We start from the raw sequence: 21,143 nt of genomic DNA, 5'->3' as shown, positions 1-21,143 counted from the left end.
CCCTACCAAGAATCACCATGGCAAATGGCAATGAGGAGGGTGAGTCGGGCTGATTCCAAGTCAGGACAAACTTCCCGGGCTTAGCAGCAGGAATGGGCTCAGATGGATAAGTTCTAAAGAAAAAGATCTGAATTGGGCTTTTAAAATCACAACCTCCCACCCACTACTGGTTTTGCTGGCAATCAGTGTTTAACAAAATAGAAACAGGAATGGGCCACATCCCTCCTCCACATCTCTCATACATACACATGTACACTTATCCAAAAGCCCAGAGTAAAATCCTTCCTTTTGTGGTGGACAGTGACAGCTCATGGGATCCTTGGCACTTCTCAGAAGCAGGGACCTAACCTGTGAAAAGTCTACTTGCCACCTCCCTTAACTGCCCCCTTCACCCCACCCTTGGCAGTGGCATTAGTGACAGAAGGCTGATGAGGTTGCTTTGACAAGACCAAGGCAGCTGGGCCTCTGATAAGAGGCAGCTCCAAATGAACCACCATCTAGTCTCATCTGCCATCAGCTGCGCAGTGGAGCTCTTGGCCGAGGGGCTTTGTTGGCAAGAAGACTGGTGCTTCCTCCTCTATGAAAGTGTCTGCAGCATGAGCACCCGAACTCTCAACTCCCAGAAGCCAATTTTGCCCTTTCCTGAGCTTGTTGGCCTACAGGGTCTGCCTTAGATGTGGAGTTGGTGCTAAACAGAATTGAGACTAGGGTTTGTTTCCTTCCTGCCTCTTTATCCCCAGGTACCCAGGGATCTCACACTATCCCCCAGGGCCCCACACTATCCCGTGACCCTCGTCCAGAGTTGGCTCATCCACTAGGCACAGTAGGCACCAGGCCTAGAATCCACATCACAAAAAGGATTCAATTCCCTTTAAAAGCAGAAGAGGGACTTCCTTGATAGTCCAGTGGCTAAGACTCTGCATTCCCAATGCAGGGGTCCTGGGTTCAATCCCTGGTCAGAGAACTAGATCCCACATGCAGCAACTAAGACCCAGTACAGCCAAATTAAAGAAAAAGTAGAAGGGGGGAAAAATGAGCTTTTAAATGGAAGGAAACATTTTGGTACATAATAGTAATATATTCATCTTTATACCAACACAGTCCTAAAGTATAGTTTTAGATTTTTTTAGGTACAGGGGCCCATGAAGGCAAAAGTGCCCAGGGCTCATGAAAGTCATAAAGCGGCCCTGTCCTATCCTAGTCTTCCCTCATGTCCATTCCAACCCTTCAGGCTCCAGCGGTTTCCTTCCCTCATAGAGAAACATCTCTGTCCCTGGAGCCCATTGGCTTGGAAGCTCCTGGAGGTCAGGACCATTCTTCAACCATCCTCCCCATCATAAGCCCAGTGCCTGTCCCACAGTCACATCAGGTATTGTACAACCTCTTTTTTTTTTGGAAGGTGGGAAAGAACAGAAACCTCAGAAAAAGGGGGGCTGGTTTTTAAATAAATATTGTCTGACGACCCCTGGAAACTGCTCATGTCAGGTCTGTATAGTCGGGCTTTTCACATCCCCTGTGCTGCTATGCTATGCTATGCTATGCTAAGTCACTTCAGTCGTGTCCGACTCTGTGCGACCCCATGGACAGCAGCCCACCAGGCTCCCCTGTCCCTGGGATTCTCCAGGCAAGAACACTGGAGTGGGTTGCCATTTCCTTCTCCAGTGCATGAAAGTGAAAAGTGAAAGTGAAGTCGCTCAGTCGTGTCCAACTCCCAGCAACCCCATGGACTGCAGCCTACCAGGCTCCTCCGTCCATGGGATTTTCCAGGCAAGAGTACTGGAGTGGGGTGCCATTGCCCTCTCCGCCCCTGTGCTGCACTCTACTGAAACTGCTCTGGCCAAGTTCACCAATGATCTCCAACTCAGTAAATCCAATAAATACTTCTCAGGTATAATCCCAATTGTTTGGCAGCATTTGACACTGCTCACCAAGACTTCCTTTTCACTTCTGTGACACTTCAGTGTTCCAATGTCCCTGGACATTAGTGCTCTACTTTGCATGCTCCTCCTTATAATCTCCTCTGCTGGGCCACTGAAAACAAATAACAGTAATAATATCAGCTACTTGCTCTACTGTAACTGTTAAATTCTTTTAATCCTCAAAATAATCCTAAATCTATTCTCCAACTACCAGCTAAAGTAATTTTTCTGCAAACCAAATCTGATCATGTCATTTCCTTGCTTAAAATCTAATGGCTTTCCCCAGCCCACAGCTTTTAAGGTCTTTCATGATCTGGCCCCTGCCTATCTCTCCAGCTCCACTTCTCACCATAGCCTCTCCCTTTATGACCCTCTCCTGCTTTTAGCTTCTCCAGAAAAAACTCCATGTCTCTGTATGTGTTATTCACACTGCCTGAAACACTTTTCCTCCACCTCTTAGCCTAACACTGATGGCTCTTTCAGGATTCAGTGACCATCCCCTTTCCTGGGAGCCCAGAGGGGGTGTATAGCATGGCGCTTATGAGACTGACACTGAAGCCAGGTTCCACCCTCAGCTCTGCCACTTCCTAGCCATGTAACTTTGGGCAAGCTATTCAACATTCTGGGACTTTATGTTCTTGTCTGTTGTGAGGGTTAAAGAAATCAGTACACGAAAGGTACCCTGTAGGCTCAGGGTGACCCCAGACCATGTTAAGATACCTTGCCAACTGTTTTCCAGAACTTCTTTATAATATCCTATAATGCCAACTTCACTCCTGAGAATGTCTGTTGGTCCATCTACCTTGCTAGACTGTCAGTTCCGTAAGGGCAGGGGCAGTTGGACCTGATGCTGCTCCTATTTCTAGTGCCTGGTACACAGTAGGTGCTCACATTTGCTAAATCAATGACTATAAATGTAATGCCTATGGATATCCTAGAGATACATACTCTCCAGAAAATGGCCACCCCGAACACGGAAGCAAAGAGAGGATGGAATTTTTCACAATGAACACACAGCAGCCTCGCATTAAGGCTGAAAAGCAGGCACAAAGGCAACTTGGAAATTAGGAAAATATCTTTATTATTTCTGAAATGTTCCAATATTCAATGTAGAAACCATGATAGTGGCTTTTTCACAACTTCACAAATTATAGAAAAATGACTTTCCATCTTCTTTACAGAAATCTCCCCCCAAAATCAGGGCTCCATGATGGCTGACATTGGGCAGGAAGGAGGGGCAGAGAATATAGCAGGTAGAACCAGTGCTCTCAGAGCAGCCTGAGGCTTTTCCTGAGCATTTAAAGCTCAGGCTGAGTCCCAGAGACCTGTGGGCCCCGGGAGGGAGGGAGGCGTGGCCCCACACACCTGTGGCACCCTGAGGCCAGCTACTGCTTCAAAGGCCGGCCACCCCCAGAGGGCCTGCAGTGCGGCACTTGTGGCTGATGGGCCACAGTCAAGGCAGCTTCGTGAGAACGAGGGCAGGAGGCAAGCCTGCAGCTCAGATCTTTTTTCTCTAAAGCACGGCCAGGAAAGGCCGTGGGCACTGGCCAAATGGTGCTCTAGGTTTAGAAATTTCCCCTCTTAACTCACAAAAACAAATTGTCAAATAGTTATTTAAAAAAAAAATCAGAAAACAAACATTTGGTTCCATTTAGGCTGTAATCAGCAATTGGTAATTTTTAGAAAAAGACGACTTGAGTTGCTCATCGTTTTTATCAGGTCTCTGACTCCTTCCTTTCTCATCCGCGGTTGGGTGGAGGGGTTACTGCTGTAGCAGAGGACTGTTTGTTGATGTGAGAAAACTGTGAAAAGTGTTTTGCACTCGCATACAAAGGCTGATGGAATTCAAAATGATCCCACTGAGTTTTATGAGAAACAGGACTGTTCCTCTTGGGTGTCTCAAGTCAAAACAAGGCAACTGCCTAGTGATTTATAGTCCCCACTACACACTTTCTGCCTTCCAAGAAGGCATTAGAGAAGGGCCGATGTCCACCAGAAGCAATTGTAAACACCCCACAGACAGCCTGGACACTTTGTTTTCAAATGCAGCAGGACTTTCTCCTTTGGCCCTGGCAAAAAAGCCAACTCCCTAAGACTGTTAGGAAGGAACAGATAGGAAATCTCCCCCAAAAGCTAAGAGGGGCCAGTGCCCTCTGTTGACCAGAGTGGCGGAGAACATCGTCAAAGGCAATTGATACATTTATGGCATATGAAAATTGTCCTGTGGTCCCCAAGTGGCCCCCAGGCTCGACCTGGCTGGATGGGGGGCACAGGAGTTACAGAACGAGTTATCATAAGGCACGTGATCGAGGCGGCCCCCACACCAGGCCCAGAAAGATTATCTCTTCGCACGATTCCAAAAGTGTTGGAAAGCTGAGGAGTTGATGACACTCACTGTGAGCAGCAGCAGCAGATACAGGGTGATCATGACCATAAACCAATGGCTGGAGACCCAGGAGAGCTGGCTGGAAGCCCTGCTTCAGCGGCGAGGGTAGGGTGGGGGAATGTTGGAACAAAGAGAAAAATATTTTTTTAAGGGTATGCAACAACTTCTGGCTCAGAGAAGATGAAATGATGAATTTCGTCCTCTGAGTGAGCCATGAAATGAAGCTTCATGTGTGCTCCTTTGCTCAAAAAATCTGGAGCTGTTTGCCCTGGCACTGACATGCCTTTCACCAGAACAATTTCTAAATGTACAAAGACAGCTATGCAATGAGCTCATCCTGATCTCCTTTTATAGCTCCTCTTGTACCTTTTATAACCAGTCTTTTCTTAAGCAAGACTATGGTATCTAGATAGATGACCTCGCTAAGGCAGATGACCAGATGGCGGCAGGTGGCAGGGTATTTAGCACAAGGCTTTTCACTTTCAGACATGCACAGATATCACTCTGAGCAGGGGAAATCCTCTCTGACCCACTGGGAGATGATCTAAGCCATCCAAATGTGCAGTACAGAGACACTGCAGGAAGGAGTGGGAAAGGAATGGAATTTTCAAGTAGAAAAAGCCAGATGATTTTAAACCACAGGATACTATCCCCCAAACTTAGGAACCCTGTACATATTTCCCAGATTTAAGGGGAGATGATTTTACTAGTTTATTGAATCCTGAAGCCACTGGTATAGACAAGCAGGAGTTGGGAGTATTAACAATAACCCTTTCCCTGTCTAACCTGCTTACCTGTTGCTCATCCCCATGAGAAACTCTACCAACAATGCAACAAAATCTCAAAGTGACCCTCAACCCCAGAGAGCCCTGCCAAACCCCCAAATACACACTGCTGGAACAGCGTGAGGGATCACCACTCTCAGATTCTTATGGGCTAGGATGGCCTCATCTGCTATTGAATTCAACACTCTAATTTTAGAGATAAACATGAAGCATCTCAGGTCCAAAAAGGAGCAGGTGGTGGTTTGAGAGTCACTGTGGGAAGTGACTGAGCCGGACAGCACAGAATCAGAATTCCAGCTCAATCCTGGCCCCACCCTACCTCTCAGTTCAGCCCAGTCAGTGGATTTCAGCCTTGTGATCAGAGCCTAGGTGGCTAAGGGGCTTCATGGTTCGGCTTAATTCAGTCCCTCAAGTCATTTGTGTTAACAAAGCCATTCCTCACTAGAATATACAGTCCCCTAGGGCCAGGACCACATTTTATTCAACGTATTACTCACTCCTTACCCCTTACATGAAGCAGAATGCTTTAGGTATTTTACACGTAGCTGAGGTTTAGGCTGAGGGAGAGGGGCCGCTGACAACCAGGAGCCCACGCCTATGAACGCAGCCCTTGGCTGTCCTGGATTTCGTGCAGCAACCGTCCTTCTCACCTGTTGGGCTGCTTCTGCGAGTACACCAGCAGGTACTTCACGCGCAAGAGCTGGTTATTAGTGACCACAAAGTACTTTGGAGGGACGTCGCCCCCTTCACTGTGCTTGATTCTCGCTCTCCTGCGATCTATCTCCTTGGAATCTGAATAAGGAGAAAAAGCACAACTTTACAGGGGGAAATACAATAACAGAAGCAGACTATGAGTAGAGACGAGTCAAGCCTCCTGGTCCTGAGGGTGGAGAGGCCCCGGCAGACAGAGGAATGGCCTGTGTATGTACAGGAAGCAGGACTGAAAAATAGGAGAGTCTGACAGACAGACCACCAGGAAGAGAGAAAAGGGAATAGGAAAACAAAAAAAGATACAAGAGGGTAAAAAAGAAGAAGACTGAGTGGAGAAAGCAGAGGGAAGCAGCAGATTGCTGGCCACAACAAAAAAAATCATCTGGGGCTAGCAACAGGACTTGACCTGAAACAAGCCTTTTAACAGGCATTTTAAATTAACCATTCTGGATTCGAGCTTCCTAGAACAGTCATCTTCCACCCTTCGTACCATGACTTGTTTAAAAAAAACAAAAAACCTTTCCTTTTAGTAACATGAAAAAGCTGTATGAAAAAGAACCAAAAAAACAACAACCAAAAAAGCCCACGACAGGCCGAAGCTTCATGACAGCAGACATTACAAGGTCTTGTCCTGATGTTTAATGTCACGGTGTGCAGACTTCCTAAGAATTATACAAGCGAATATTCGTGCTGTCTGGTTTGGGAGAGTGGCGTCAGACCTGGGACCGTTCCTCAGGATTCCAGTTGTTTTACATTAGGGGCCAGGAACAGTGTTCTCAATTCACCTTCTCTCAGTGGAACCAACAGGCCAGCTCTGGAGTCTAGAATGACAGTTCTGTGACTTCTCTGCCTTTCAGGACGAAACAGCAGGGGGCAGAGCTTTAAGGGACAGATCAGGAAAGCGGACTGAGGGGCCCACTGGTCATCAGCTCACTGGGGAGCCCAGGATTTACCCCCATGGCCTCAGCTGCCCCTCACATCCTCCTGGAGCTCCAGCAGACACCAGAGCGGCCTGGAGGAACAGGGTGAGATGCATCATTAGCTTCAGTTTAGCAAATGTTTACTGAATGTCAAGTACGTACCAGGCTCCCTGCTGACACTAGGTGCCCAAGAGTGAAAGAGACCCAGTTTCTGCCTTCAAGGAGCCTGTGCTCTGGCCTTGCATGTTCATTTTCCTCTTCTCTACCCCAGCTTTCCCTGAGCACTTGGACCCACTGCGACTGCCCCCTCCTCTGAGCTATCCCGTGGACGTAATCAGCACCCTCAGCTGGCACTACTGACCTACTGCCCTGTAGCAGATGATATCCTTTTCACCTTGTGTTCAGTCCTTAAGAAAACAGCTCACTCCCTGATAGCAGGCTCTATCCTACACTGCTCTGCACCCAGGCCATCCCTTGCCATGCAATGGGTATTCCACCCAACAGCTGGGCCGAAGGCAAAAGCCTGACACCCAGAGGCCTGGAGCCCAGGGCAGGGCCAAGTGCTTACTCACCCTTCTTCTTCGTTTGGCACTTGACGTCTGGATGGTCAATGACCTCACACACAGCCACGCAGCTAAGGATGGGGCCGAGGAGACTGTGCTGCCACCCGTGGCCATGGGGGCTGTAAATGAGGGCCAGGCTCAGGTCACTGGTGAGGTAGGTCCCTTCCCCAAACAAGGATGTCTGGAACAGTGGAGATCAGCAGAAAACAAACAGGGCTGGGTGAGTGCCGAGCGGGTGCAGCAAAACAAAACAGGTCTTTCTTCAGTAGAGTTGTTAACACAAAGCCTTCCAGCCTCTCCTTCCCCCAGCAAAAGACATAAGATCAAACAATCCCATGACACCATCACAGGGATATTACAAAACACATTCCTATCTGACCACAGTTTAACTGATTGTGGACGTGGCTGACTAACCTGGCAAACTAGTAGTTCTAGTGCTTAAGGCTGAGTAAGAAAAACACAGGTGTTAAGAGCCCAAACGGATCCACGTTTGAACCCTGCCTACCCCTCTAACGAGACAGCAAGTAATATAAATTCCCTGGGCCTCAGTTTCTACACTACAAAGTGGTGATGATAATCTCTTCTTCACAAGGTCATAGGCAAGGGTTCAATGAGACGATGCATGTAAAGCGCCACACAGAATACCTGGCACGAGAGAGGGGCGGGTATTCCACCACAGGCTCCTGTGTCTTAGGCAATCAGTGATTCCTGCCACAAGGCTGGACTAAGCATGGTGACACTGACAGGCTTGCAGAAGCAAAGCCATGCCCCTGTGTACAGGGAGAGGGCCGTCACACATCAGTGACTAGGGGCAGTGATCCGAGTCATTACTTGGAAAAGAATCTCTCAGACCAGACACTGGAAGCAAACAAGGCAGAACTATATGAGACGCAGGGTTAAGTTTTGTGTTGGTGCAGACCAAGAAAAGGTCCAAAATTCTAGGAGGCAGATCGCTGGTGGTAGGTGCTAACTTGCTATCCTCCACAAGGAAGCATGCCACGTAAAAGAGAAGGCTCTCAGGTGAAATACCTGCACGCTGAGGCCACAGCAGGCCTAGCAAACACATCCTTTGCTCATGTAGACATCAATAATCAATCACGATGCCAACTTAAAAATATCAATCATGGCACTCATACATACTGATTCAGACTCCTCAACACAACATTCCAAGTAACTGCTACCAGTGCATGGAATTTGACGTAAGCTGTCATTCAAATTCCATCTCTGGGCCTCAGTGTCAGTGTAGGGCCTTACGCAGCTCAGTGAACATCCTCTACTTGAGAATTGAGAAACATCCCATTCAGTGGCACCAAGCTTCCACAATCTCAACCAATGAAGCGAAGCTTAGGGGAAACAAAACAAGCCTTCGCGTGGCCATTTTATAATGTCCCCATTATCTAAAAAGCTAGCACAGACCTCCAAGGAGGCAGTGTCTCTGATCTGACCCTGCAGCCACTTCTGCTTATGCCTCCCGTGTATACACAATTCCCTAGACTCAAGAACCACACACAGGGGAGCGCAACAGCAGGAAACTTGGGAGTATCTCTACCAAGGAGACACTCTTAGAGCTTCAGCTGGCAAGCAGGCTCCCTCAAGCAAGCCCCTCACTGAAAACCCAAACAGAGGCGGCCAGAAGAACATCCACTTCACGAAAGGGCTCTGATGAGATGCTTCTAAGCAGCAAACCCCTCAGCAAACCCCTCAACCAACCAAAGGCTTGGTTACAAGACTGGAATCAGCAGGCAACTTCTTCAGACACGCTCTAGTGTGAAGTGTAGGGCCCCTGGATTCCAGTAGCCTGGCCATAATAATAAGCTGAGAGCCAGAGTAAACAAGCCCGTCCTCCTCAACAAAACTCAACTGCGATAACCAGCTGCAGCAGTGTTGGAAAAGTCTCTCCTGCCTCGGAGCTGTGTCAGCTACAAATGAGCCCACGGCTCCTGGAGCCAGCCCCCAGACAAGGCCAATGCCGGCACAACTGAGGGAGAAGCTGCAGCCCTCCAACCACCCCCCCCCAGTCCCTCTCCTTCAGCCTCTAAAAGAAGCCACTGCTTCCTTAGTGGGTAAGTACAGGACAGCCCTTTGCATATGTGAAGTGTTTCAGTCCTGTCAGGACACCAGAAGGTGGGGAACGGCATCCTACTTTACAGATGAGGACCCCGAGGCTCTGAGAGGTTAAGTAAATTTGCCCATTTAAAAAAAGGGAAGAAAGGGACTTCCCTCATGGTACAGTGGTTAGAGTCTGCCTGCCAATGAAGGGGACACATGTTTGATCCCTAGGCTGGGAAGATTCCACGTGGCGGTGGGGCAATCAAGCCTGCACACCCCAATGAAGAGTGGGCCCCGCCTGCCCCAGCTAGAGAAAGCCCATGTGCAGCAACGATGACCCAGCACAGGCCCCCCCCCCAAAAAAAGAGGTGCGGGGGAGCTCAAGGAGGGAGCTCCTCTCAATTTCCTCAATGACTGACTCTCGGAGGGTCCCTGAGGCAAGTACTTCTCAAACTTCAACATGCATATGAATCACCTGGGAGTCTACTAAATTGTGATTTCTCATATGATGGGGTCTGGATGGGCCTGAGATTCCATGTGTTCAACAAGCTCCCAGTGATGTGGTCCAGGGATCATGCTGGGAAGACCAGGCTGGCCATACAGTAGCATCACCTGGGGGGCTCTGGAAGCACACTGATGCCCAGGCCCCACTCCCAGAGATTCTGACTTAATTGGCTGGGGACGTAGCCAGGCATCCAGACTCTTAATAGCTCCTCCAAGCGATTCTAAATGCGCAGCCAAGACTGAGAACCATCTTTAAAGCGACACTTCTCAAACTTTCATCAGTAGAGGAATCCCCTGGAGACCTTGTTAAAATGCAGGTTCTGACTCAGGTCTGGTGGGCCAAGGATTCTGCATTTCACAGGCTCCTAGGTGAGGCTGCTGGTCAACAGACCACACTTTGAGGGGCAAGATCTTGGTGAACCACCCACCCCCACGCTCACCAGCTCTGGCCACCCCCGTCAGTGCCCCTGACGTCAGCAGCCTCGGGCCCCACCTTGTTCAGGTGGCAGTGCAGGCCATTGTGGATGATGGAATGGAAGTTCTCTAGGCGGCTCCCGTGGAAGGCGTAGATGAGGTCGCGTTCTCCTTTGGTCTCGTAAAATTTGGCATTGGCTGGGTCGGAGTACTCGATTTCAAACAGGAAGTCCGGCACGGGGACAGGCGTGTGAGGGGTACCAGTCAGCTTTTGGATCTTTTCAAACTTGAAAACATGCAGGAAGTCGGAGTTTTATTTGGGAAGCTGGTAAAATGGCCTCCTAAAGCCTTGGGCTTAGCTCCTATGGGCTCTGCTCATGAGAACAACTGGTTTCACAGGAATAAAAACATCAGTTTATAAACAAGTTCAGAGCCTACAGCTCAAGACTGCTTTCCTCTAATGGTGTTTTCCCCTACAGTCAGTTAACTAAGAAGCATGAATTGTACCTTCTAACTAAAGATCACATCTAATTTTCATTACACTTTCACATTTATTTCCTGCATTCCATCTTTACAATACTATCAGGAGCTAGAAAGGTGTGATAAATTACAAAACTGGCCACAGATTTTTCCTCCCATCCCTGTCCATTCACCTTTCTGCAATGTGACTTTGCAGGTGGAATTCCACCAAGATTTCATAGGGAGATGGAATCAATTTCTCCACCCCTTAAATCTTCACTTCTCTTGGCTAATGGGACCTTGGTAAGCATACGGCAGACTTGAAAAGAGCTTCCCTTTCCCTTGTCTGCTGCTGGGAACCCTTCACAAGCCCTGCAAACCCTCTACAGGATGACAGCTTTGTAGAAGCAGGCACCAGCCACAGCAGCCTTCAGCTGGGATAGCTGAAGCCCCATACGCTTAAGTGAGGTTACCCTAGGACAGCCCCGCGTGAGCCAGCTCTGCTCAGGAGAACCACCCGACCAACCCAGAGAATCGTGAGAAGCAGTCTGTGTTGTTGCAAGCCAGTAGATTTTGGGGATGGTTTGTGATGCAGCAGAGGTCAACTGTTATGCAAGGATGAACTCCTTCCTAAGGAGTAATAATGCTCTTCAGGGCAGAGACCGCATCATTTCTGTAATTTTCCAACAGTACATCCCAGACCAAAGTCAGTCTGTAGTAAAGTTTTCTCTGGGTTATGATTAAATGACAAAAATAAGGGCAATTTCACAGATATATTTACACTGATGTAAGGTTGCCATGAGCCCTTCTTTAAAAGAACTATCCTTTTAGCCGGAGGTCAGGGCCATCCTCCCTTTTTCATATTAAAATATCCTTTTGTAAAATGATATGCGGTAGACTAATGTCCTTACTTGGGCATGATAAATAAAAAGTTGATAATCCTGGATCCCAACACTTCATATTTTAATGGAATTTAACTGCTCTATAATCAAACATCAAGAAGCAATTGCTTATCTACTTTGCCTATAATACCCAACAGCCAGTAAACGCCTGATGAGGAAGGAGTAAATCTAAATTTAACAGATGACGAAAGTGAAACCCAAAGAACATAACCCAGGAGTTAGCAGCCCAGCCTGGACCTGAACACAGGTATCCTGACTTCCACTCCAGGATGTTGATGTTTTCTTACCACCCAACGTGGGTGGGGGATGTCCCTAGACACCAGAAACAGATACCAAATTCTAGGCCACGTAAGGAGGATTTTTGTCTTTAGCAGGAACTTATAAAATCAAATGCTTTTAAATTAAAAATTATTAAGTGAAGAATGGTATAGACAAACCCCTGTTACCACTTAGAGGTAAGAACACCAGATCAGCGATCTGTCAGTCTACACTTTGACCCTTGTCATCCCAGCCTGTCCCTGTAAGATCCTAGCCAGGCAAGGGAAGCCAAATTACAGAGTGTCTGCCCTGTGCCAGAAACTATACTTGGGGTGACACATTCTGCCATACCTCCCTTCTGAATTGTAAAATTCTCATTTTACAAATAGGGCACAGAAGACTAAATAATAGACGGGATCTGAACCCAGCCTGAGGATATCCACCACTTCAGTCTGCCTCGTTGCTTCCTGAGAGCGGGAATCTTTTAAGCTGTGGTCAAGGATCACCCTTGTTAGAAATGTCTGGGGTGCTTGTGATAGCCAACATTTTCTGAGCCCTTAGCATGTGTCCTTAGGCATTATTCTAAGTGAGAAAATTCATTTAATTCCCAGAGCCAGTTCACTGATAGAAGTATACTATTATTATTCCCATTTTACAGAATGAAAACCCAGGTACCGAAATGCACCCAGTAACCTGCTCAGTATCGCACAGCTAGTAAGGAGGGAGAACACAGCTTTGCCCTGCCAATATGCAAACTCCTGGGCCCCATTCTAGACACAGAATCAGAATCTCTGGGGATAGGGTCCAGGAATCTACATTTTCAACAAGCTGCCCAGGTCACACTGGTGCACAAAGAAGTCCCACAGCTCTCCAGGCCCAGGAATCTGTGATCCTATACACCAAAGTCTCACCTCTGACTTCCCTGCACTGTGGATTGTCAGGACCTTTGACGATAAAATCCAGCTCATCAGGTCCCAGGCCCATGGGTCTTTTTCTCCTGAGGACTGGAGAAGTTCTTTCAGGTTAGGTAACTTGCTGGCATCTGCAAGCTGAAGAGGAAAACTTCTGTTAGCAAGGATCCTGGGGAAAAATGATAGTAACCAGGTGCCCTCTAGTGGTAAGGCAGGCAACTTGCACTTCTTTCATGGTCCAAGGAATTTCTTAAGAGGGCAAAATGCCTTTCCAAATACTGCCCAACTGCTAACGCTCTGAACACTGGAAGGTTATATGTAACTCAACTGGTACAAAACCTAACCTGAAGGGCTTCCCTAGTGGCTCAGTGATAAAGAATTCACCTGCCAATGTAGGAGATCTGGGTTCAATCCTTGGTCCGGAAGATACCAATGCCACTGAGCAACTAAGCCACAACCACCAAGCCTGTGCTCTAGAGCGGGGACCTGCAAATACTGCCTCACACAGCCTGGAGCCCGTGCTCCACGACAAGAAAAGTCACAGTAACTAGGAGCTCGAGCACCACAACTAGAGAAAAGCCCATGCAGCACAGCCAAGAATAAAGAGATAAATAAAATTTTTAAAAAACTTAACCTGAGCAGATGTGAAGTTCATTTCATCGAATTATCTCATTTTGTGTTACTATTAACACAATGTCTTTTTCTGCAGGACTTTCAATACCAGATTATGGGATGCACCCTGCTGGAGATGTTACCAAATACACAGTATATACTGTGGGTAAAGGGTTAACAACGCCTTTTCCCTTCAGCATGAGTTAATTTCCTATCCACCTGTTCCCCTGGAGATCAGATAAAAGAAATATAGCAATTACATACATAACTAAGCAACACTGCTTATGGTAACTACAACCCAAATGGTAACTGCAGCTGGACTGGAAGAAACTGTGAGTGGGGAATCCATGGTTGGGGTTTCCCTGAGTGTGGTGACGTTTTGTGAGGACCCTGTAGTTATGTTTATGATATTGTTACTAGAGGGGCCAGCCTCCGTGGAGCATGGGGCTTCATTAGACCAGAGCAGTTCCTGCAGTCACTCCATGTGAATCTCATCTCCTTAACACCTGAGTTGTCACACTTGAGGGCAAAGACCAGCTCCTGGACCCCTTTGTGGAGCACAACAAGGACTTCTGCAGAAATGGAATGCCTGTTGTGAGTTGTGATCCATCCCAGAGCCTTCTGATATAAGCTAGTACCTGGTGTGTGAGGTGGACAATACTGCCTCTGTAAAATCAGGCAGAATCTGAATTTCACAACAGATTCAGTGCCAGGATTTCTGATAAGCGACTGGGGAACCTAGACTAGCAGAGAGGTATCTGTAGCTTTTGCTCAGAAATTAGAACTGACTAGAAGCCAAATCTCTCCAGAATGGGATTTAAAACACCACTGCAGATTGGTGCCACCTGTGAACGTACTCCCTCCAAGCTTTGCTCACTCAGTCCCCTGGAATGCCCCTTCCCTCAACTCTACCAACCCAGGCAACCCCTCTCCTCCAAACCCCTAAAGCACTCAGCCCCAGTACTGTCTCTCCAAATTAGCCAGGACTCCCCAAGACCAAGGACTGTCCTGTGTTTTCCAAGTTCTGTTTCCCTGGATGTAGAGGAAAGAAAAGATGGATCTCAGGTTGAATCCCTACTCCTTAGACCTGGCTCCGCCACTAGACCTGGCTGAGCCTCGATCTCCTCTCTAACACGCGAACCCCACTATCTATCTCCACGTGGGTTGTCAGGAAGATCAAAGAAGGTAACAGAATCTCAGCGCCTGGTCTATACAGTGTATGTCCATTTCTTTTCTTCTAATTTGTATTTCTCCCTGGACAACACATACCTTTCCTAGGGATGTAGTTGGTACTTCATGAATACCAGCAGTTCTTTCCTCTGTTTTTAGCTCGTTCACAGTTGCAAACCTTGGGGGGTTTATTCCCTAACCCTGTAACATTTCAGAGTTGTTTTATTCCCATCTCTGTTTCTAAAGATGCAATCAACAGACTCAGGTTTCTGATAAAACTAAATCTGTATGCTTTGTGGGCCATCAGTGAGGATCCAATTTAAAAACAGGGATGTGTAGATGCTCCACAAGAATTGATGCTACACAGTAGGGAAGCAGAAAGAGAAATAATCATGACTTACAACTATTCACTGTCATAACAAAGAGGGGTACAAACTACAAAGGGGAACAAGAGAGACTCCTGTTGGGTAGGTGCTGGGAGCGGTCAGAAAAGGCTTTGAAGGGGAGTGCTGTGTGACGGGCCTGACAGGCAAAGGCGCAAGCAGCACGGCAGTGCCGCCTGTAGTCAGGGGCATCGAGGGCAACAAGGGAAGTTAACCGCAAGCTCTTTTCCCGGGTGGCTCAGGTCCAAATCTGGGCCCACCCCTTACTAGTTGTATGACCTGGGGGAGTTAACTTCCTGTGTTTCAGTTTCCTCAAACATATAATTGGAATGAAATTAGCCACTTCTGAAGCTTCTGCCGAAGGTTAACCAAGTTAAACTAGTACTGTGCTTAGAGCAGTAAGAAGGCAGTAAGTTAGTGGGGCTGCCGAGAGTGTTGTCATCATTAACTGCAATGATGACAATTAATGATGTTCAGTGTGGCTACAGCTTACGAGTGTGGCGGAAGCGTCACCAGGAGGAACAGGAGTGAGAAGATGACTTGAGATCAGCCTGTGAAGGACGCTGTACCCTCCTTGGGGACTCTTGACTTTTGCTCTGTAGGCAACATGGAGCCACTGAGGGTACCTGAAGATGCATTCCAAATGACATACCCTCAGGTACACCGTGGTCTCCACTGGCACGCTTTCCTACTCCTGGTCCACACCTGTTATGCCAGAGTCTTACCTCCCATTGGAATGACCATACCCATCGCTGCTCTCAGATCCCACCTGCGAGCCACAGCCCTCGCCAACAGTCCAGCTAGAGTCATGGAGGCCTCACAAGAGACTGTCAGCTAGGCCAGGCCCCTTTCAGGGGTTCAGTCTGTGGACGTGGGAGAGACCCTCTCAACTCTGAGCTAGGCCCAGGCTTTTCCCACAGCTGCCTGCCCACACAGGGGAGCACTGCTGTCGCATTATTCCCATTTGCAACAACACAGACGGACTTGGAGGGCATTGTGCTAAGCGAAATAAGTCTGACAGAGAAAGACAAATGCTGTATGATACCACCTATATGTGGAATCAAAAAATAAAACTAGTAAATATAACAAAACAGACAAATACAGATATAGAGAACTAGTGGTTATCAGTGGGAGGAGCAAAGGGACGACGGGTAGGAAGGGGGTAGGGGGTTTCGAAGCACAAACTACTCTGTGAAAATAGACAAGCTGCAAGGACATACTCTGCAGTGAAGGAAAGAGTTAATATTTTATATTAACCACAAAGGGAGTATAACCTTTAACAATTATGAATCCCTGTGTTATGCACCTGAAACTTAATACTGTAAATCAAGAATACTTCAATAAAAGAAATTTTTTAATTTTAAAAGATATATATGTACATACATACAAACACACATAAAAATGAGGAAACTGAGACTTGGAGAGTTCGAGTACCTTGCCTAGGGTCACACAGCTGTTCAGTGGCAAAGCAGAGACATGAAGTTCATTCTCCATGATGCTTTCCTACCAAATCAATGGAGAAATTTAGTAGTGGACTATTTTAGCCCAAAAGAGCAATTCTGCTGCTGCTGCTGCTGCTAAGTCGCTTCAGTCGTGTCCGACTCTGTGCGACCCCATAGACGGCAGCCCACCAGGCTCCCCTGTCCCTGGGATTCTCCAGGCAAGAACAGTGGAGTGGGTTGCCATTTCCTTCTCCAATGCATGGAAGTGAAAAGTGAAAGTGAAGTTGCTCAGTTGTGTCTTACTCCTAGCGACCCCATGGACTGCAGCCCACCAGGCTCCTCCGTCCATGGGATTCTCCAGGCAAGAGTACTGGAGTGGGGTGCCATTGCCTTCTCCGAGAGCAATTCTAGAACTTTAAGAGGCTGCTTAGGAAGCCCTAGGTATGTTTCCTGAATAACACAGCCAAGACAGCTAGCTACTGTCTACGCCTAAGCCCTGTCAAAGGGCTTAAGAAGAAAGATGCATGTCATGTGTGGTATGGGGGGTGGGGTCGGGGTGGGGTCAGGAAGACAAACTCTCCATCTAGACAAGAGTAAGGAACCACAGTTGGTGACGTTAGAAAGCATTTATCAACAACTGGATTGAAGGGAAAGTGTTCAGGAGGAGGGCAGGCATTTATGGGGGCTGAGGGGAAGGCAGACGGAAGGGTTTTCAAAGCAAGTAGGGTGGGAGTGGAACCTTGAGTGAGGGTGTAGAATTCTGAGAGGAAGAGAATTCCCAGTGGGAAACAGCATGGCAAAGAGGCAGAGAAGGGAACAGTGCCTCTCCCAAAAGATGGTCCAGGGCTCAAACGCCCCAAGGCCAGGCAGGTGATGAAAAAGAGAAAGAGGTTGTCTAGGAAAGAGCAGTGAGGACTGTGTTGCACTGGAGGCCTACCAAAGGGCCCAGCCACTGACCTCCAGCTGCTGTCTGCCTAAGGGCCACCTCTACCCAGGCTGTGGAGCCTCAGACATTTTTTTTTGCTTGTAAAAGAACAGATGAAAAATAAAACCTGTCATCCCACAGGCCATCTTTTTGCAGCCCCTGCTCTAAGGAATAAGGAAGGATTCAGTTGGAGAAGTGGCTGAAAGAGCCTGGGCAAGTCCTGAACATTGGACACTGCTAAGTGGTCAAAGGGGTCTGAGAAAGGAAGAGGTGGTCTGGGTGACTGAGAAACCAAGAGCAGGGGACAAACAGAAAAGAGAGGGGACCAATGACCTTAGGAGGAGACAACTCAGTCTCCTTGCTTTGGTCCGGGTTGGGACGGGGGAGGGAGGGAGGGAGTTGGGAGGGGCACAGGACAGCTCGGCGGACACCTGGCAACACCCCAGATCAAACTCTCCTGGGACATGGCCCAAGACACTGTGTTTACAGAAGTTGCCACAGTTGATTCTTATCACCAGGAAAAGCAGGGATACTCAGGCTTAGATGTTAAGCAATGTTGTCCTAGAAAGGCCGGCAGCAGGAAAGAACACCTGAAAAAAAAAAAAAAAACAACCTTGTCTAAGAAGATGCCTGAGGCCATGATTACTAGCTGTGGGTGGAGGTGCTGGAAGGAAATGAACCAAAGGTACAGCCAAGGTCACCAGCCTCAGGGACCTGACAACAGAATGACACCTGGAAAAATGGGGTGGCCCACTGCCGTGAAGGCAGGAAAGATAAGACAGCACAGCTGCATACAGGTTCACCTTGCAAAAACCTAAGGTATAAAAACCTCCAGATGTTCAAGCTGGATTTAGAAAAGGCAAAGGAACCAGAGATCAAATTGCCAACGTCCATTGGATCATAGAAAAAGAAAGACAGTTCCAGAAAAACATCTACTTATGCTTTATTGACTACACCAAAGCCTTTGCCTGTGTGGATCACAACAAACTGGAAAATTCTTAAAGACACAGGAGTAACAGACAACCTTACCTGCCACATGAGAAATCTGTATGCAGGTAAGAAGCAACAGTTAGAACTGGACATGGAACTAGAGACTGTTTCCAAATCGGGAAAGTTCAGTTCAGTCACTCAGTCATCTCCATCTCTTTGCGACCCCAGGGACTGCAGCATGCCAGGCTTCCTTGTCCATTACCAACTCCCGGAGCTTGCTTCAACTCATGTCCATCGATGCCTCCAACCATCTCATCCTCTCTCATCCCCTTCTCCTCCTGCCTTGAATCTTTCCCAGCATCAGGGTCTTTTCTAATGAGTGACTTCTTCGCATCAGGTGGCCAAAGTATTGGAGTTTCAGCTGTAGCATCAGTTCTTCCAATGAATATTCAGCACTGATCTCCTTTAGGATGGACTGGTTGGATCTCCTTGCAGTCCAAGAGACTCAAGAGTCTTCTCCAACATCACAGTTCAAAATCATCAATTCTTCAGCACTCAGCTTTCTTTATAGTCTAACTCTCACATCCATACATGACTACTGGAAAAAACATAGCTTTGACTAGATGGACCTTTGCTGGCAAAGTAATGTCTTTGCTTTTTAATATGCTCTCTAGGTTGGTCATAGCCTTTCTTCCAAAGGGCAAGCATCTTTTAATTTCATGGCTGCAGTCACCATCTGCAGTGATTTTGGAGCCCCCCCAAAATAAAGTCTGTCATGGTTTCCGTTGTTTCCCCAACTATTTGCCATGAAATGATGGGACCGAATGCCATGACCTTAATTTTCTGAACACTGAATTTTAAGCCAACTTTTTCACTCTCCTCTTTCATTTTCATCAAGAGGCTCTTTAGTTCTTCACTTTCTGCCATAAGGGTGGTGTCATCTGTGTATCTGAGGTTATTGACATTTCTCCTGGCAATCTTGATTCCAGCTTGTGCTTCATCCAGCCTGGCATTTCACATGATGTACTCAGCATGTTTAAGTTAAATAAGCAGGGTGACAGCATACAGCTTTGATGTATTCCTTTTCTTATTTGGAACCAGTCTCTTGTTCCAAGTCCAGTTCTAACTCCTGCTTCTTGACCTACATACAGATTTCTCAGGAGGCAGGTAAGGTGGTCTGGTATTCCCATCTCTTAAAGAAATTTCCAGTTTGTTGTGATCCACACAGTCAAAGGCTTTGGCGTAGTTAATAAAACAGAAGTTTTTCTGGAACTCTCTTGCTTTTTCAATGATCCAACAGATGTTGGCAATCTGATCTCTGGTTTCTCTGCTTTTTCTAAATGCAGCTTGAACATCCGGAAGTTCACAGTTCATGTACTGTTGAAGCCAGGCTTGAGAATTTTGAGCATTACTTTGCTCACGTGTGAGATGAGTGCAATTGTGCAGTAGTTTGAACATTCTTTGGCATTGCCTTTCTTTGGGAATAGAATGAAAACTGGCCTTTTCCAGTCCCATGGCCACTGCTGAGTTTTCCAAACTTGCTGGCATATTGAGTGCAGCACTTTCACAGCATCATCTTTCAGGATGTGAAACAGCTCAAGTGGAATTCCATCACCTCCACTAGCTTTGTTCATAGTGATGCTTCCTAGGGCCCACTTGACTTCTCGTTCCAGGATGTCTGGCTCTAGGTGAGTGATCACACCATCATGAATATCTGGGTCATGAAGATCTTTTTTGTGCAGTTCTTCTAAGTATTCTCGCCACCTCTTAATATCTTCTGTTTCTGTTAGGTCCATACCATTTCTGTCCTTAATTGTGTCCATCTTTGCATGAAATGGTCCCTTGGTATCTCTAATTTTCTTGAAGAGATCTCTGGTCTTTCCCATCCTATTGTTTTCCTCTATTTCTTTGCATTGATCGCTGAGGAAGGCTTTCTTATCTCTCCTTGCTAGTCTTTGGGACTCTGCATTCAAATGAGTATATCTTTCCTTTTCTCCTTTGCCTTTACCTTCTCTTCTTTTCTCAGCTATTTGTAAGGCCGCCTAAGACAACCATTTTGCCTTTTTTGCATTTCTTTTTCTTGGGGATGGTCTTGATCACTGCCTCCTGTACAATGTCATGAACCTCCATCCATAGTTCTCCAGGCAGAGACTATCAGATCTAATCTCTGGTATCTGTTTGTCATATCCACTGTATAATCATAAGGGATTTGATTCAGGTCATGCCTAAATGGTTTAGGCATGCCTAGTGGTTTTCCTTACTTTCTTCAATTTAAGTCTGAATTTTACAATAAGGAGTTCATGATCTGAGTCACAGTCAGCTCCTGGTCTTGCTTTTGCTGACTGTATAGAGCTTCTCCACCTTTAACTGCAAAGAATATAATCAAACTGATTTCAGCATTGACCATCTGGTGATGTCCACGTGTAGAATCTTCTCTTGTGTTGTTGGAAAAGGATGTTTGTTCTCTTCGCAAAACTGTTAGCCTTTGCCCTGCTTAATTTTGTACTCCAAGGTCAAATTTGCCTGTTACTCCAGGTAGCTCTTGAGTTCCTACTTTTGCATTCCGGTCTCCTGTAATGAAAAGGACATCTTTTTGGGGCGTGAGTTCTAGAAGGTCTTGTCAGTCTTCATCGAAACATTCAACTTCACCTTCTTCAGCATTACTGGTTGGGGCATAGACTTGGATTGCTGTGATATTGAATGGTTTGCCTTGGAAACGAACACAGATCATTCTGTCATTTCTGAGATTGCCCCCAAGTACTGCATTTCGGACTCTTTAGTTGACTGTGAGGGCTACTCCATTTCTGCTAAGGGATTCTTGCCCACAGTAGTAGATATAATGGTCATCTGAGTTAAATTCACCCATTCCAGTCCATTTTAGTTCACTGATTCCTAAAATG

At 47.0% G+C, this 21,143-nt stretch overlaps 1 protein-coding gene and 1 non-coding gene across 2 annotated transcripts in view; one reads left to right on the top strand and one right to left on the bottom strand.

Annotated features, from left to right (window-relative positions):
* Positions 1-891: 891 nt before the first annotated feature.
* TRNAG-CCC lies at positions 892-964 on the top strand. Its single transcript has one exon. It is a non-coding gene; the product is annotated as a tRNA-Gly (tRNA).
* Positions 965-2,976: 2,012 nt separating this feature from the next.
* The window catches only part of PARP16 (poly (ADP-ribose) polymerase family, member 16), a 61,250-nt gene continuing 43,083 nt past the window's right edge, over positions 2,977-21,143 (bottom strand). The window contains exons 4-8 of the mRNA XM_010834605.1: positions 12,782-12,919; positions 10,331-10,537; positions 7,294-7,465; positions 5,741-5,882; positions 2,977-4,393 (exon numbers count right to left, since the gene is read on the bottom strand). Coding sequence (XP_010832907.1) covers positions 4,258-4,393; positions 5,741-5,882; positions 7,294-7,465; positions 10,331-10,537; positions 12,782-12,919 — 795 coding nt within the window. The 3' untranslated portion in view covers positions 2,977-4,257. The remainder of the gene's footprint in view (positions 4,394-5,740; positions 5,883-7,293; positions 7,466-10,330; positions 10,538-12,781; positions 12,920-21,143) is intronic.

Source organism: Bison bison, unplaced genomic scaffold (assembly GCF_000754665.1).
Source record: "Bison bison bison isolate TAMUID 2011002044 unplaced genomic scaffold, Bison_UMD1.0 scf7180017864034, whole genome shotgun sequence".
Classification (NCBI taxonomy): domain Eukaryota; kingdom Metazoa; phylum Chordata; class Mammalia; order Artiodactyla; family Bovidae; genus Bison; species Bison bison.
This window is presented reverse-complemented; position numbering and strand designations above follow the sequence as displayed.